At 51.7% G+C, this 15,524-nt stretch overlaps 1 protein-coding gene across 5 annotated transcripts in view; it reads left to right on the plus strand.

The window, feature by feature from the left end:
* The window catches only part of mahj (LisH and WD40 domain-containing protein mahjong), a 92,029-nt gene that overhangs the window by 62,611 nt on the left and 13,894 nt on the right, over nt 1–15,524 (plus strand). For all 5 annotated transcript variants that reach the window (XM_089553061.1, XM_089553064.1, XM_089553063.1 and 2 more), the window contains 3 exons: nt 968–1,265; nt 7,732–7,933; nt 11,401–11,474. In XM_089553061.1, coding sequence (XP_089409187.1) covers nt 968–1,265; nt 7,732–7,933; nt 11,401–11,474 — 574 coding nt within the window. The remainder of the gene's footprint in view (nt 1–967; nt 1,266–7,731; nt 7,934–11,400; nt 11,475–15,524) is intronic.

Raw genomic sequence — 15,524 nt, forward strand, 5'->3', positions numbered from 1 at the left:
ACCGTTTAGGTGGATCGCTTGCACTGACAATTGCTTTTTATATGGGCAGCGAGAGCTGTGAGTTGAGGGATGTCGACTCGGATGTGGAAACCCGTGCAACACGAACCTGGCTGTTACGTCGCAACAGTGGCAGCTTTGTTGCATGCTACATCGTGAATGTCACTTCGCGATTGGGCTTTACTGGGTGCCGCCATTTTGACAGCCTACATTAGCACGCGGAATGGCGATGGCACACCAGCCGAAGCGGGACTCTAGGCTCTATATTGACACTTGGCCGCTACTATGTTCGGTGGTGGTGAAGACTTTTAATTGTTGAAATAGAGTTTGGGAGCCACAGAGTGGCCCCGCTACATGGTCGGCGTCCCTAGTCCGGGACACTGCATGACAATGCCCCGTCTCTCGCCCGTTTCACCAGAGCCCTTTGGGTCTCAAGCGAGGAGCAATTGAGGAGGGCAGTCTCCCATGCCTCTCTGGAAGGGGTAGGGGAAGGGGGGAGGTGGGGATTTTGAGTACATGCCCACACCATGTGGAAGATATCACAGGTCTCCCCACAGTGCGGGCATCGCCCATCCGTGTTAGGTGGCTTCCAGCGTGTTGCACCCACACCAACACTGAACACGCTTATGGGTAGTGTGAAACTTGCTCTGGCTGTTGATGAAGCTCCATTGCCATCGCAGCGAGAGCATGAATAACTGAAGATGCAAAGACGAAACTGTGCCGTGGCAAACGCCGGGCGGTCAGCGCTGTATGAGGTACAGTAGTGTGGGTTGGCTTCGAGGCATCTATGTTTTCCTTGTCACCTGCAGCTTAAAAACATTATTCCTAGGCTCCAGTAGATGAGGACTATTCAAATGACCTGCTCCCTCCATGGAAACCTTGACAAGCTATTTGACCTTCTCTTTTTGAGACTCACTACTGTATGTCATGCCCATGCCTCTCTCTCATATCTTCCGTGCACCTGCTTCAGGCTGACGTTTGACGACGACTACTACGTGGAGTTTGGCAAGCAGTCCCTGGACCGGGTGCTGGGCACGCGGCACGAGACGGCGCACGTCTACGACACGACCACGGGGGCGCTGCTGTCCACGCTGCGCGATGCCGACCTGTCGAACCACTACACGCGCAACCGGGCCACGTTCAACCCGACGGATGAGCTGGTGCTGTCGGACGGGGTGCTGTGGGACGTGCGCTCCGTCTCGGCCCTGCACAAGTTCGACAAGTTCAACCCGCACGTCAACGGCGTCTTCCACCCCAATGGCCTCGAGGTAACCCCCCCCTGCACTCGGGTGGCGCCTTTGCGGTTGTACCAGTCATGCGGTCTGGGAACTCAGATACTGTGGTTGCATTGAAGTGAAATGGCACTGAGGTTGTTTACAGAACAGAGATAGGATGTGATCAGGGTACTACTTAGCAACTCTAGAGTCGTTAATGGGAAGCATAAGTATATTTTTCATTTCGTTCAGGAAGCTCGACCGAGCTGAAACAAGGAGGTGGTTTTCATCGCAGTAGATACCACCCTAAACGCACCCATCAGGGTTCTTAAAGAACACTGATGTGTAAGATACCGTCACCACTCAGCCTTAGAGTGCAGGGTACAGCAAAAGCCTCCTAGTCAGGGTTCTTCTGAACAGGTGTGCTTCAAATGCTATGAATGTTCTCAAGCGGCCCCGTGCTCTATTTTCTAAAGACAAATAATGGATTACTTATGCAGTAAAAAGCTCAACGGTGAAATAAAAAGCTATGTTGTTTGTTCTATCCTGTAGCCCTGCTTCCACTCGCTGACTAGCGATAAATGCAGTTACCAAATGGAGCACATCTTGGCAGCACGCATTGCGTATCAATGGCTGGTCACTGTTTTTTTGAGGTGGGTTTCAGAAATGGGAAAGAGTTTTTTTTTTTTTTTCTGTTTCTGAAGTGGCAGCTTCAAAACCCTGCGACTCGAGTTCAATGATTGGCAGGATGATAATTTTACCCTTATTGCATTCCTTGATATCGGGAGAAACCATTTGCATGTATTAGATAAAGTTCCCTGCAGCAGAAGCTCACGATGGCAACCCTACATAACATATTGATACAGCACAGAAGTGGACGAAGAAGAAGTGCTTCGCCATCTCGCTTGTGACGAGGAAGAAGAAGTGGTTCGTCTTCTTGCTGGTCACCGCTCGGCAGACTGGAGCAGTTCTTGTGTCTCTGTGTGCTGTGTAATATTCGTGACAAATCTGGTGGAGGTGCTGGGTACGCTTCCAGACCCGCGTAGGCTACCGACCAATACGGATCTCACCCCAGTTCACCAGCGCCGCGGCCGCCGCCTCCGTGGAGCGTCCCCTGAATTTGGACTCCTTCCGGCTGCAACCAGGGCGACGCAACCCCGGCCTTCGGAGGCACCAGCTGCCATGGCAACTGAGACCACGCTCCCGGCGCACATCCTCTGTCATCAGCCACGAACACCCCCGTCGTTTCATGGCGACGTGTTCGAGGACGCCGAGGATTGGCTCGAGATATTCGAACGGGTTGCCCGTTACAACGGCTGGAGTGACAACCGTAAGCTCCACAATGTCTATTTTGCACTTGAAGAGTCGGCTCGGACATGGTTCGAAAACCATGAAGCTTCGTTTACGTCCTGGGAAGCTTTCTGCCGCAATCTTAAAGCCACTTTTCCGAATGCAGACCGTCGAGAGCGAGCAGAAGCTGCGTTACACTCGCGCAACCAGCGCCACAACGAGAGTGTACGCATGTACTGCGAGGACATGACTCGCCTTTTTAAGCGCGCGGATCCCAACATGACAGAAGACAAGAAGCTTCGCCACCTCATGCGGGGTGTCAAGCAAGAGCTCTTCGCAGGACTCGTGCGCAGCCCACCAAGCACTGTGGCAGAGTTCCTCACCGAGGCGGCAACTATGGAGAAGACGCTGGAACAGCGAGCCCGCCAGTACAATCGCGACGTCAACACCTTCGGGCCTGATCCCATCTCCATGCCTCCCGGTATCGACGCGGCCTTTCTACGCGAGCTGGTCCGATCTGTCGTCAGAGAGGAACTGCAGGCCTTCCGTACGCCGTCCGAGACGCCATCTTTCACGCCACTGAGCGAAGTCATCCGGGACGAGCTGCGCCTGGCAGCACAACAGCACCAGATTTCCGAGGTTCCTCGCCAGCCTGATGCAAGGCCCACGTATGCGTCCGTCCTGCGCCAGGCCCCTGGGTACGACGTCACTGCCGCGACTCCAGCAGTGCTCTCGTCGAGCTCCCCTCGTGGTGACGCTCCGCCAGCCTATCAGCGACCGCGAAAGAGTGAAGTGTGGCGTGCCCCGGATCGTCGGCCCCTCTGCTATCACTGTGGCGAGGCGGGTCACCTCTACAGGGCGTGCCCATACCGCCGCGTGGGCCTGCGTGGTTTCGCGCCGGACGACCCGTGCCCTCAGAACGGGGAACGACCGCAGGAGATAGCATTCCATCTGTCGTCGCGCCAGAACCACATCACGTCAGGCCACCAGGAGGCTCGATCACCGTCGCCGCGACGCTACCGTTCTCCAAGCCCCCGTCAAGCCGCAGGCTACTCCGGACGCCGTTCTCCCAGTCCACGCCGGGAAAACTGATTCCAGCGGCCTCTGGAGGCAAGGCCGCTGATGCCGGGACTTGTGAAGATCCTCCTGCGCCACTACCACGTGACGATGTTTCTCCGGGAGCGAGTAGCGACAGCATCCGACGCGCTACCTCCGATTTGTGCGTCAAAATTGACGGAATCGACGTGACCGCTTTGCTGGATACTGGTGCCGACTATTCTGTCATGTGCCTGGCCCTTGCCGTACAACTGAAGAAAGTATTGACGGGGTGGTCGGGGCCTAGCATTCGCACTGCTGGGGGTCACCTGATTATCCCTGCCGGCAGGTGCACAGCTCGTGTCGATATCCGTGGTTTTGTGTACGTCGGCGAGTTTGTAGTCCTCCGTGAGTGTTCGAGGGACTTGATCCTCGGTCTTGACTTTCTCCACACGAACGGTGCTGTCATTGACCTCCACGAATCACGGGTCACGTTCTCGACGAAACGGGCCGTGGCACGCACTGACACAGACGATTCACGCTTCACTGCTCTGCGACTTGTTGACGACGACGTAATGGTGCCACCCCGGTCCAGTGTGCTAGTTCTCGTGAGGAATGATTTATTCCACGACTACGAAGGTGTCGCTGATAGCCACGTACCCCTGCTGCTCGAGAAGGGAGTAGCCATCGCTCGCGGGCTCGTCCAACTACAAGACGGTTGTGCTAGTGTGCTCCTTACAAATTTTGCCAACGAGTTGCAGCACCTCGCCAAGGGCACGGCTGTCGCCTTCCTGCATGACTTCGCTGTGGTGCCTCAAGTGTGCGCCCTGGAGACAAGCCCTGAAGACCAGGCCCCACCATGCCCTGTCCTTCCGTCCGTCAGAATCAATCCCGATTTGGCGCCTGAGCAGAAGGCTCTTCTCTCGGCGCTTCTAACCGACTTCGCGGGTTGTTTTGCCACAAGCTCCAGGGTCGGTCGTACGCCTGTCGCAAAGCATCGCATCATCACCGACGAGACTACACCACCCGCATGCCAGCGCCCATACCGCGTTTCTACGACGGAACGCGAAGCCATTAAAAGGCAAGTGGACGAAATGCTCGCCGACGATGTCATTCAACCGTCGACAAGTCCATGGGCGTCACCGGTAGTCCTCGTGAAAAAGAAAGACAACACCCTGAGATTTTGTGTCGATTACCGCAAACTGAACAACGTGACGAAAAAGGACGTTTACCCGCTCCCCAGGATTGATGATGCACTCGACAGACTGCGTGATGCCAGGTTCTTTTCCTCCTTGGATCTCAAAAGCGGCTACTGGCAGATAGAGGTGGACGAGCGAGACCGCGAGAAAACTGCTTTTGTGACGCCTGATGGTCTATACGAATTTAAGGTGCTCCCGTTTGGACTATGCTCAGCGCCGGCCACTTTCCAACGCATGATGGACACTGTATTGTCTGGGCTCAAGTGGCAGACGTGCCTCGTATACCTGGACGATGTCGTCATTTTCTCGCCCACCTTCGAGCAACACTTGGAGCGGCTGCGCACAGTGCTCCGGGCGCTCCAATGTGCGCAACTTACGATCAAGCCCGAGAAATGCTATTTCGGTTTTGAGGAGCTTCGTTTCCTCGGCCATGTTGTCAGCGCGCGCGGTGTTCTCCCAGATCCCGACAAGACCGCTGCTGTCTCCAGTTTCCCGCGTCCCACTGACAAAAAGACCCTTCGACGTTTTTTGGGACTGTGCTCTTACTATCGACGATTCGTCCAAGATTTTTCCAAAATAGCTGAACCCTTAACAGCGCTGACCAGAGACGACACACCCTTCTTGTGGGGAAGCGACCAAGAGGATGCTTTCGTGGAGCTCCGCCACCGCCTGCAACGTCCACCGATACTCGCCCATTTCGATGACGCCGCAGCAACCGACATACACACTGATGCTAGCAACGTAGGCCTTGGGGCGGTCCTGGTACAGTGGCAGGATGGCGCCGAACGAGTCATCGCATACGCAAGCCGTACACTTTCGCGCTCGGAATGCAACTATTCAACGACTGAGAAAGAATGTCTTGCGGTAGTCTGGGCCATCAGTAAGTTCCGCCCATACCTATACGGAAGACCATTTCGCGTTGTCAGTGATCACCACTCGTTATGCTGGCTGGCCAGCCTCAAAGATCCATCTGGGCGGTTGGCGAGGTGGAGCCTCCGTTTGCAGGAGTACGACGTAACGGTCGTGTACAAGTCGGGGCGGAAGCACCAAGATGCGGATTGTTTATCACGCGCGCCAGTGGACCTTGCTTCCCCGGAAATCACTGAAGACTTCTCTTTCCTTGGTGCTGTTAGCGCAACCGATATGGCGCAGCTTCAAAGGGAAGACCCAGAGTTAGCGCCGCTCATCGCGTACCTGGAAGGCTGCGACGGTCCCCGCATTCCTCGTGTTTTTCTTCGTGGACTCAAATCCTTCACTCTGCAGAACGGCGTCCTCTACAAGCGCAACTTTGAGAGCAACACTGCAACATTTCTGCTCGTAGTCCCGTCCGAGTTGCGACCTGATATCTTGAGCGCTTGCCACGACGAACCATCTGCCGGCCACCTGGGGGTCAGTCGTACCTTAGCGAGGATTCGGCAGAGGTACTACTGGCCAAGATTACTTCCATCAGTGCGGACATACGTCAAAACCTGTCGCGACTGCCAGCGCCGTAAGTCTCCTCCCTTCAAACCCGCAGGATTTCTACATCCCATAGCGCCTCCGAAGACGCCTTTCCAACAAGTGGGAATGGACCTACTCGGCCCTTTCCCGAAGTCATCCACTGGAAAACGTTGGATTGCTGTCGCGACGGATTATTTGACGCGGTACGCTGAGACAACGGCGCTTGCAAACGGAACTGCTGTCGAAGTAGCTACGTTTTTTGTACACAACATCGTGCTGCGTCATGGCGCTCCTGCGGTTATCATTACTGACCGTGGAGCTGCTTTCACAGCCCGCTTGACTCAGGCAGTCCTAGATCTGACTCACACCAGCCATAGGTGTACAACAGCGTACCACCCACAGACAAATGGTTTGGTAGAGCGCCTTAACAGAACCCTGGCCGACATGCTCTCCATGTATGTGGATGTGGAGCATAAAACGTGGGACCAAATTCTCCCATACGTAACGTTCGCTTACAATACGGCCCTGCAAGAGACAACGCGGCTCACGCCCTTCCAGCTTGTCTTCGGTCGTCCAGTTGTTACTTCTTTGGATGCCATGTTGCCCGTCGACCCTCAGTGTGACCTAGAGCCAGATCTTGACGTCGCCACTTTCGTTCAGCGGGCTGAAGAAGCACGTCAACTGGCCAGGCAGCGAATACACCGTCAACAGCACGCCGACGCTGACCGCTACAATCTCGGACGGCGATTTGTTACGTACGAACCAGGCGACCATGTGTGGGTTTGGACACCAGTTCGTCGCCGTGGGTTGTCCGAAAAGTTACTGCGCCGATACTTCGGACCTTACCGAGTTCTCCGCCGCATTAGCGACGTGACGTACGAAGTTTCACCGGCAACCCCAGGCCGCCCTTCGCGCAGACCACCGCATCCGGATGTTGTGCACGTCGTTCGTATGAAGCCGTACCACGACCGTCCTGCTGATTGTACTTGACGCTGAGTGCCGCCAGTTGTGTGTCGTGATAGCTGTGTCTCACTTTCCGTGTCCACCCCATCTTTCCCCTCTGTGAAAGCGGCCCGCATCGAGGCGATGCTGCAGGGGAGGGAGCAATGATACAGCACAGAAGTGGACGAAGAAGAAGTGCTTCGCCATCTCGCTTGTGACGAGGAAGAAGAAGTGGTTCGTCTTCTTGCTGGTGACCGCTCGGCAGACTGGAGCAGTTCTTGTGTCTCTGTGTGCTGTGTAATATTCGTGACAATATAACGTAAGTGCACAAGGACTTGTTTTACTTTAAATTAAAGGGCATACTTGGAATGTGCTCACAAAAAAACATCTTTCATAACCGTGTATTCAGTGGTTATAATTATTTTTCTGCTGTTTACTTTTTTTTCTAAATTGAGTTAATAATCGTTATTTCTTTTTTAATTGTTTGTTTTTGACCCTGTCAAGTTCTGTGGGAGCAGTGTTTCACTGGCCCTAACTCTCTAGTGCTTGTTCTTGCATGCGCGTAGGTCTCCTCCAGAGTATAGCGTCTCTCCTTTCTTGCCGCCTTCCCTCAGGTGATCTCCAACTCGGAGGTGTGGGACCTGCGGACTTTCCGGCTCCTGCACACGGTCCCAGCGCTGGACCAGTGCCAGGTCACCTTCAACGGGGCCGGGGACGTGCTCTACGGGGCCGTGCTCACCGAGGACGATGATGACTCGGCACGCCTCTTCAGCTCTTCCTTCCGCACCTTCCACGCATCGGACTACTCCTCCATCGGTGAGCCCCTGCTTTATCCCGTCTTGCACAAGAGGCAGGGCTTCTTAAGATCAAGTCATACCCCCGCTACACAGCTGTTCAACTGAATGACAGTTTAGCTTTTATGGCGAAAACAGGCTCTTGATAATCAATATTCAGCTTTTCTTTCCTTTTTTTTTAGTTAACTCTTACTTATCACATTTCGAGATTTCGTGGGGTCTGCTACCGCCCTGAGATCACAGCGCCATCTGTGGCAGCAACTAGAAAACAGCACATCTCGCATGGAGACTTGTAGCGCTGTCTACAATAGCATTGTAGAAACAACCATTGGTGTACCTCCCTTCAATGTCATTCTTATCAATTCTAGTAAACCAAACAGCTAACGCTCATTACTTTGTCTTCCAGACGGTGGTGGCCTTTTATTCAACTTAATTTTAACTTTACCATATTTGCCGAAAATGCAACGTGACCGCTATTTTAACAGGAGAGTCACTTTTTCCGGCGTGGAACAGGAAAAAATAACTCAGTTATTCAGTAATAATTGGTAATTTACGGCAGGGGTTCTTGTTCCTTGGAGCTCCTTCTAGGTTTCCCTCCCCCCCCCCCCTCTCCTCTATGCACTTCATTCTGGGGCTAATCGCACGTTATTTCTCATAGTAGGCTGGTTCACCATACATCATCATCATCAGCCTGACTACACCCACTGCACGGCAAAGGTCTTTCCCATGTCTCTCTAATAAATTCTGTTCTTCGCCAGTTGCGGCCACTGCATCCCCGCAAACCTCTTAATCTCATCCGCCCACCTAACTTTCTGCCGCCCCCTGCTACGCTTGCCTTCTCTTGGAATCCACTCCGTTACCCTGAAGGACCAGCGGTTATCTTGCCTTCGCATTACATGCCCTGCCCAAGCCCATTTCTTCCTCTTAATTTCAACTAGGATGTCGTTAACTGAGTTTGGGCATTTTTTGACTCGCCCCTTTCTGCATGCTTGTCAGGTAGGAACGGATAGAAGCCAAGCGGGTGGGGGTTTCATCAGCACCTCTTGAAAGTTGTTGGGGTTCCTCGAGACTAGAAAGATAAGGACCCTCTGGTTTACAGCATGAGGAATGCATTTTCTTTTATTAACAGTAAAAAAAAAAAAAGAAACTCGCTTTACATTCAAGTGAGCATACTTTTCAACATCCATACGTAACCGCTCTAATTTTGTTGTAGATCTACAAATGTTTGACAAACCTGCGCGGATTTCTCTTTAAAAGTTGTGCGTGACTCCGTTCAGGCACATGTCAAGTGTTGGCATCTGGAACAGTGCTGGAGATGGGTGTAATTCTCTTCGTCACCCTGTTTTTTCGTGCAAAAGGGGAATCAAAACGCACCCACACCGGCAACACGGGTACTATTTATTGATAGCAGCAAAAGCAGGAGGAGTACATTGGTCAGAGAAACTAGTGGAAGCAGAGGGACTGCGAACAATATGCTATTTATCTTCGCGCCATCTCCTCCGCCATCTTGTTCAGCAGGTTTTGATACTTTTGGTTGAAATTGTACCAGCACTGACATATTGCTTACCTTAGTTCATCCTTGTAGCTGTAGAGTTACTTGAGAGGGTGGCGTATGTCATCATGCTGCAAACGTGGACTGCTGCGGGCAGTTAGCACATCACACAGCCTCAGATTGGCTGTCACCTGTTGCGGCTACATCTGCCTACTCTGTTTAGTCTACAGTAGAACCCCGCTGTTACGTTCCTCACTGCTGCGTTTTCCCGGCTGTTACGTCGTTTTCTTCGGGTCCGGGCATAGCTTCTATAGGATCCAATGTATTGGGAACCCCGCTGTTACGTCGTAGCTGAGGAAACGATCCCGCATGATACGTCGCAACCGGGCTCCCCGAAACCGCCCGGGCAATGCGCGCCAACCGGCATTTTGATTTTTGACTAGTCTTGGCCAGGCTTGGCTACGGAACTGGCTGCAAGAAGCCGCACGCGAGTTGGAGAGGCCGCCACTAGATGGCTATCTACCTCGCGAACGCCGAATGCCGCGATCTTTATCGTGGGAGGTGGTGACGAGGAGGCGCGCGGCTGCGGTCGCTTATCTGTTTTTCTCAGCCAGCGTCCGCCGACGCGCGTCTTTTCTTTTCTTTTTTTCTTTCCTCTTATCTTTCACCTCTCCTCTATCTGCAAGTGACAGCGGTGGTGGCTCGGCTGGAGCCAGTAGGCAGGCCCCTGCAATTTCCTTTTCATCCTTCTCTCAGTCGCAACAACATCTTTATCGTGCTTTGATGGCGTGATAGCGTCGCGTAAGCGGAAGGCGCTTCCCCTTGAGGAAAAGCTGGACATACTAAACGCAGTCGACAGGCAGTCAGGGCGGCCTACGCGGAGCAGCGCGGCGAGCAGCCTACGAACATTTCAGTGCTTGACGCTGTGCACAACGTCGCTTCAGCGTGGACTGCAGTGAGCGCGTGGACTGCAGTGAGCGCGTGAACTGCACAGCACTGCTGCGTGCGGTGTGGCCGCACCGCAAAGCGACGCTGACAGCAATGTGGCCTTTGCTATTGAGAAACGCGTTGTTCTTTCCAGCGAGCGAAAAAAAACTGCAATCCACCGTTCTCGATTTTTTAAAGTCCAATTTGGGGAAATAAATTGTTTCAAGTCAAAGCTGCACTGTTTTCATTAATTTTCGGTGCTTTCCTCACTGTTGCGTTTTCCCGGCTGTTACGTTTTTTTTTTCCCGGTCCGGTGAAAAACGTATGAACGGGGTTCTACTGTACTTAGTTTACTCAGAGTGCATAACAGCCTTGGTCAGAATTATGCTGGCTAGTTTTAATGTGGTAAGCAAGGTCATAAATGTAGTGCATGCTTTTGTTGCTGGGCAGCTTTGAAAAGCAGAGACCGTTTTGCACTGCTTATATTCTGGTAAATACCACTCTGGATCTTTACAAGTTGACCTGGTGGCAAGGATTGTAACCTGTTGCATGGCACTTGAATACGCTCTGGGTCAGTTTTGAGAGTAAGACAGCAAGGCAGCATTCATTCGTGGCTTGTTTCGCCACCACTGCAGTCTGTATCAATAGGTGGACCTGTGCAAGCTTCTGCGTTGCAAAAACACTTTGTTTCAGAATGAGTGGCAGTTGTGAGACAGTGTGTGTAGCACTGATGCCCCATTGGCTGCAGCGGCAGTACCCATGCTCCGTGCGGAATTTTGTTCCTCGTAGGGCTTCTGCATGGTCTGCTTTTAGAAGTATTTTTGTTTTGTAACTGCAGAGGTATTAGGCAAGGGGTAGTAAGTTACAGAGTAACAAGACAGAACATCAGCAGCTTGAGAGAAATCATTACTCTTTGAAAACTTGAGCGAGTAGGTACAGGTCCCGGGAAAGCAAAGCAACTAAGCACGACTGCGGAGCTCTTTCATCGCACCGCTCTCCTCAGTTGCTGGATTCGTCAAGGGTGCAGCTTCCCGCTCGGTTTGACTGTGGCCCTGCTTGTTCTGTTCCAGCTACGATCGACATCAAGCGCAACATCTACGACCTCAAGCCAGACGAGTCGGACTACTTCCTGGCCGTTGTGGAGGTGGGCAGCTTTCCTGCGCTCTGTTCACTGCTTCGCATGTGGTTTCAGTTGTGCCCTTTGAGCATGCTCATGTAGACAGCACTAGCGTTTCTGCGTCTTTAAGCCTAGCAGGCTCATGTATACCGTGTATATTTTGTGTGAGGGCCACACTCCCCAACTTGGCAGCCCATAATTCGAAAGAAAAAATTGGAGGCTTATCAAGGTTAAGCCCAGTGGATGCGAAGCATGTCCTTAGCGTTTGGAGGCATCTTGACCGCATACACGCCCGGCGCAAAGACGCTGGCGGTTGCGGGCATAGAGACTGACGCGACGGCAGGCGCGCGCCGCCTCATCCCTGGCGTGACGTCACATATCACGTGATGCAGCAATGGTGGCGCCGCGTCGCGCGCGACGGCGCGAACCGAAGCGTGGAGACCTCCGCCGGGCGACGTCCGACGGCGCGATATGAGGCCCCATCTGCAGCCGGTGTGATGTCATCACGTGATGTCACATCATGTGATCTCACCGCCGGGCGTCGCGCGAAGGCCCGAAACCTACGTTAATATGCTTCGCATAAAAAGTGTCAACCGGAAGAATTGTTTAATTTGTGCATAATTTTGCCAGCACAGTGTGTTCTGCTGAGAGGTAACAGACTGCCTGTGACACTCAGTATGACCACGGCTGTATCATCCCACACGCTGGACTCCTCCTGAAACTGCGAACACATGGTGCCTCGGTGCTGCTGACTCGTCTTGCTCGCTTGGCGTCCACACCGAGAAGACCAAAATGTTATTGGAACACCTAGAATGGGGTACTCCCATGCTAGTGGTGCATTTCCCTGCTGCAACACGCCTGGCCTGGACACCGGAGGAATACGTGCTGTAGTAGTGCGCTGTTCGCCCGGAAGTAGCTAGGCCTAGCATACTTCGTGACTAAGTAGCAACGAAGGTACTTTGAATCTAGTCACAGTTTATCATAAAAGGTCTAGCAACATTGTTATCAGTTTCCCATCGTGCAATAACCTCACATTTAAAAGAACATGTGATTGATTTCCACAAGGCCTTCATAGGCTAAGCATGTGGAAAATTGGGCTAGGTGAATGCCACCTCACACAGACTCCTGTGGGTTGTATGCATGGAACACTGCTGTGAACAGTCAACAAAGCAATCATTACTGTCAGTCCAGTGTCGGTTCTTCGGAGGATCTTTAAAGGTGCACTGAAGAGGAATCTGAACTCGTCTTTTTGCCACGGGAACTCAATCTACACGTTCTGAGCATTCTTAGAAACTTCGATTTATTGCCCTGTGTGGCCGATTTTCCTAATTAAATCGAATTAACGTCCGGCTCCCGCCTTTTTTTTTTAATTCTCCCTCGTACGGTGGGCAGAGTCGACCAACGCGTGGAGTGCCTTGCAGCCAGCTCCGTGGAGGCTTTTCTTTCGCTTTATTTTGTTTTTTAGGTTTCTGTGAATACATAGTTTAATTTGCAGATAATATAGCTGCGAAATAAGCCCACAGAAATAAAAATACGCGCGGACTATTTGCTTCTGCGGACTACTACGTATTACCCCGCCGATGACAGAGCGGCAAGCTGCTGCGGCACTGGCTGAAAGGCACTCCATGCGTTGGTCGACTCTGCCCACCGTACGAGGGAGAATTAAAAAAAAAAGAGGCGGGAGCCGGACGCTAATTCGGTTTACTTAGGAAAATCAGCCACACAGGGCAATATATCAAAGTTTCTGAGAATGCTCGGAACGTGTGGATCGAGTTCCCGCGGCAAAAAGACGAGTTCAGATTCCTCTTCAGTGCACCTTTAATGACTTCAAGTGGTCAAGTGACGTCTACTAGTAACGAGATCTACCTGCCTATTCTACGCCAGGAAGCTAATTATGCCAGCTGTCACTGCTGGCATGCCGGTCGTATCACCCATACTTTTGGTGCATTATGTATTGAAGGATTCGATGGTGCTGTGCGAATTCGTCCTATAGATGGGGTCTCCACATGAAAGGGAGACACGCAGTTGTAGCCGTGTTGTAAGCGGAAAAATTTTATGAAAAAGTGACAGTCCTGTATAACAGCTGCACCCCGTCAAGGCCTCTAAAAAAAAGCGCAGCCCTTATGCAGGTATATGCGGTATTTGTTTTTTGCATTTTTTTTCTGCTTTTCCTGGGTTCTTTCACTACCAATGCATTTAGTGCCTGCCTTCTTCAATGGGAGTTTGCTTGGTGTAGCAGTGAGCTATGGTGTCATCAGCCAGTTTGCTGCTATGTCCTTTTGAAAGAAAGCCATCTCTTAAGGGGGGAGGCTACCCTTGAGCATCAACTTTTTTATTTCTTGAGATATCTGGATGAAAATTTCAGGGTAAGCTTGTAGCACAAACATTTGAAGAACTACCAAGTTTCATGGAGCTGTGCCCACTGGTTCTCAAGTTATAGGAGTATATCAAGGTGGTTTACATGGGTTCCTTGGGACATGCCTGGAGAATTTGCAAAATGTGCTGGCACCTTGAAATTCAGCATAGTCATTCCTGGATAGGTACCCCAGGGCAAGACAAGGCCCTTTTTGTAAATTTCTTTGCTGAAAAATTTTAGCACAGCCCTGAAGTTAGTGTTACTTATTAGACCTTCATTAACCAAATTTTAATTGTTTATTACAAATTCCACAGACAATATCTTAAAAAAACGGGCTTGTCTTGCCCTCAGAAATTTATTCAGGTATGGTGCAAAAGAAACCCCATGAAATTCTGATAAGTGGTTCCCAAGATATGGTTTTCCCTAGCAGCCACGCCAGGCAAAATATTGATTCTGAGAAAATGGTCTTAGAAGTTTGAGAGAACACCAACTTTTTTGTTTCCTGAGATATCTTGATGAAATTTTCAGGGTAGGCTCACAGCATAAACACCTGAAGAATTACTAAGTTTCACAGAGTTGTGCCGTCTGGTTCTGAAGTTACAGGAGTATATCGAGGTGGTTTACAAGGGTTCTTGGGGCAGGCCAGGAGAATATGCAGAATGTGTTGGCACTACGAAGTTAATTTATGATAATTCCTGGATAGGCACCTCAGGCAACAAGGCCCTTCGAAAATTCTTTGGTAAAAAATTTTTGCTCATCACTGAATTTAATTACTACTAGACATGCACTAATTAACCAAATTTTATTTATCAACAATTCCAAACACAATATCTTTAATAAATTGGCTTTTCTTGCCCCCCAAAATTTATTTATGTATCGGGTAAAAAGACCACACAGAAATCCGATGAGTGGTTTCTGAGATATGCTGCGGTGAGCAGCCATACAAGGAAAAAAATTAAAAATTCAGAGAAAATGACCCTCAAAAGTTGACATTTCCTGGTCTAAAACGATCCTGCTGAATAACTGGAGCTGTCTCCGTGCTTTCTTTTTTTTGCCGCCTCTGAGTTGTCACTTCATTCTGTTCCTCAGCCTTGCCCATGCGCAGGGCATCTTTCTCCGCCGCTGACCGACCAGTACATATATAGGACGCTGGACGCGTCGATGCAGTCGTCGGCAGCGCGCTTCGCCATGCGGATGGACCTCATAGAATGCGTCCGTGCACCGAACGCGTGTCGCGTCTTGAATTTCGTTGTAGGCATCGTGACCGACCGCGCAACGATCAACAAGTTACACGACACTGTTCAAAGGGCACGGCGACAGACTGTGAAGACGGCGATCGCAAAACTGGCGAAAGGCGAACGAACACACCGCTCAAAGGAGAGCGAGCAGCCGGTGGAGACCATCGCGTCAGCGCGCGCAGCAGCCAATAGCAGCCGCCCGTTCCCCCGCGTTCTCGAGGAGCGCGCGCTTGGTCCAATCGTAGCCTCGGATTTCGGACGCGGGAAACTCGAAAGCAGCCGTGAGGCCCCCAATCAAAAGCTAGCCACGCCTCGAGCACGCTGCCGCCGTCGCCGCCGGAAGCAGCAAAGAAAAGCGCAAGAATTCACGAACAAAACAAGACCAAAATGGCGGCGCTCGGTTCAGCGTGGGAGGAATGGTGCGCGCGCGAAGTTGGAGCATTTTCGGCGCTTGCTCGCAGCTCAGGGGCAACTGTGGCGTGT

Source organism: Amblyomma mixtum, chromosome 7 (genome assembly GCF_055824585.1).
Source record: "Amblyomma mixtum isolate Tamu chromosome 7, ASM5582458v1, whole genome shotgun sequence".
Classification (NCBI taxonomy): Eukaryota; Metazoa; Arthropoda; class Arachnida; order Ixodida; family Ixodidae; genus Amblyomma; species Amblyomma mixtum.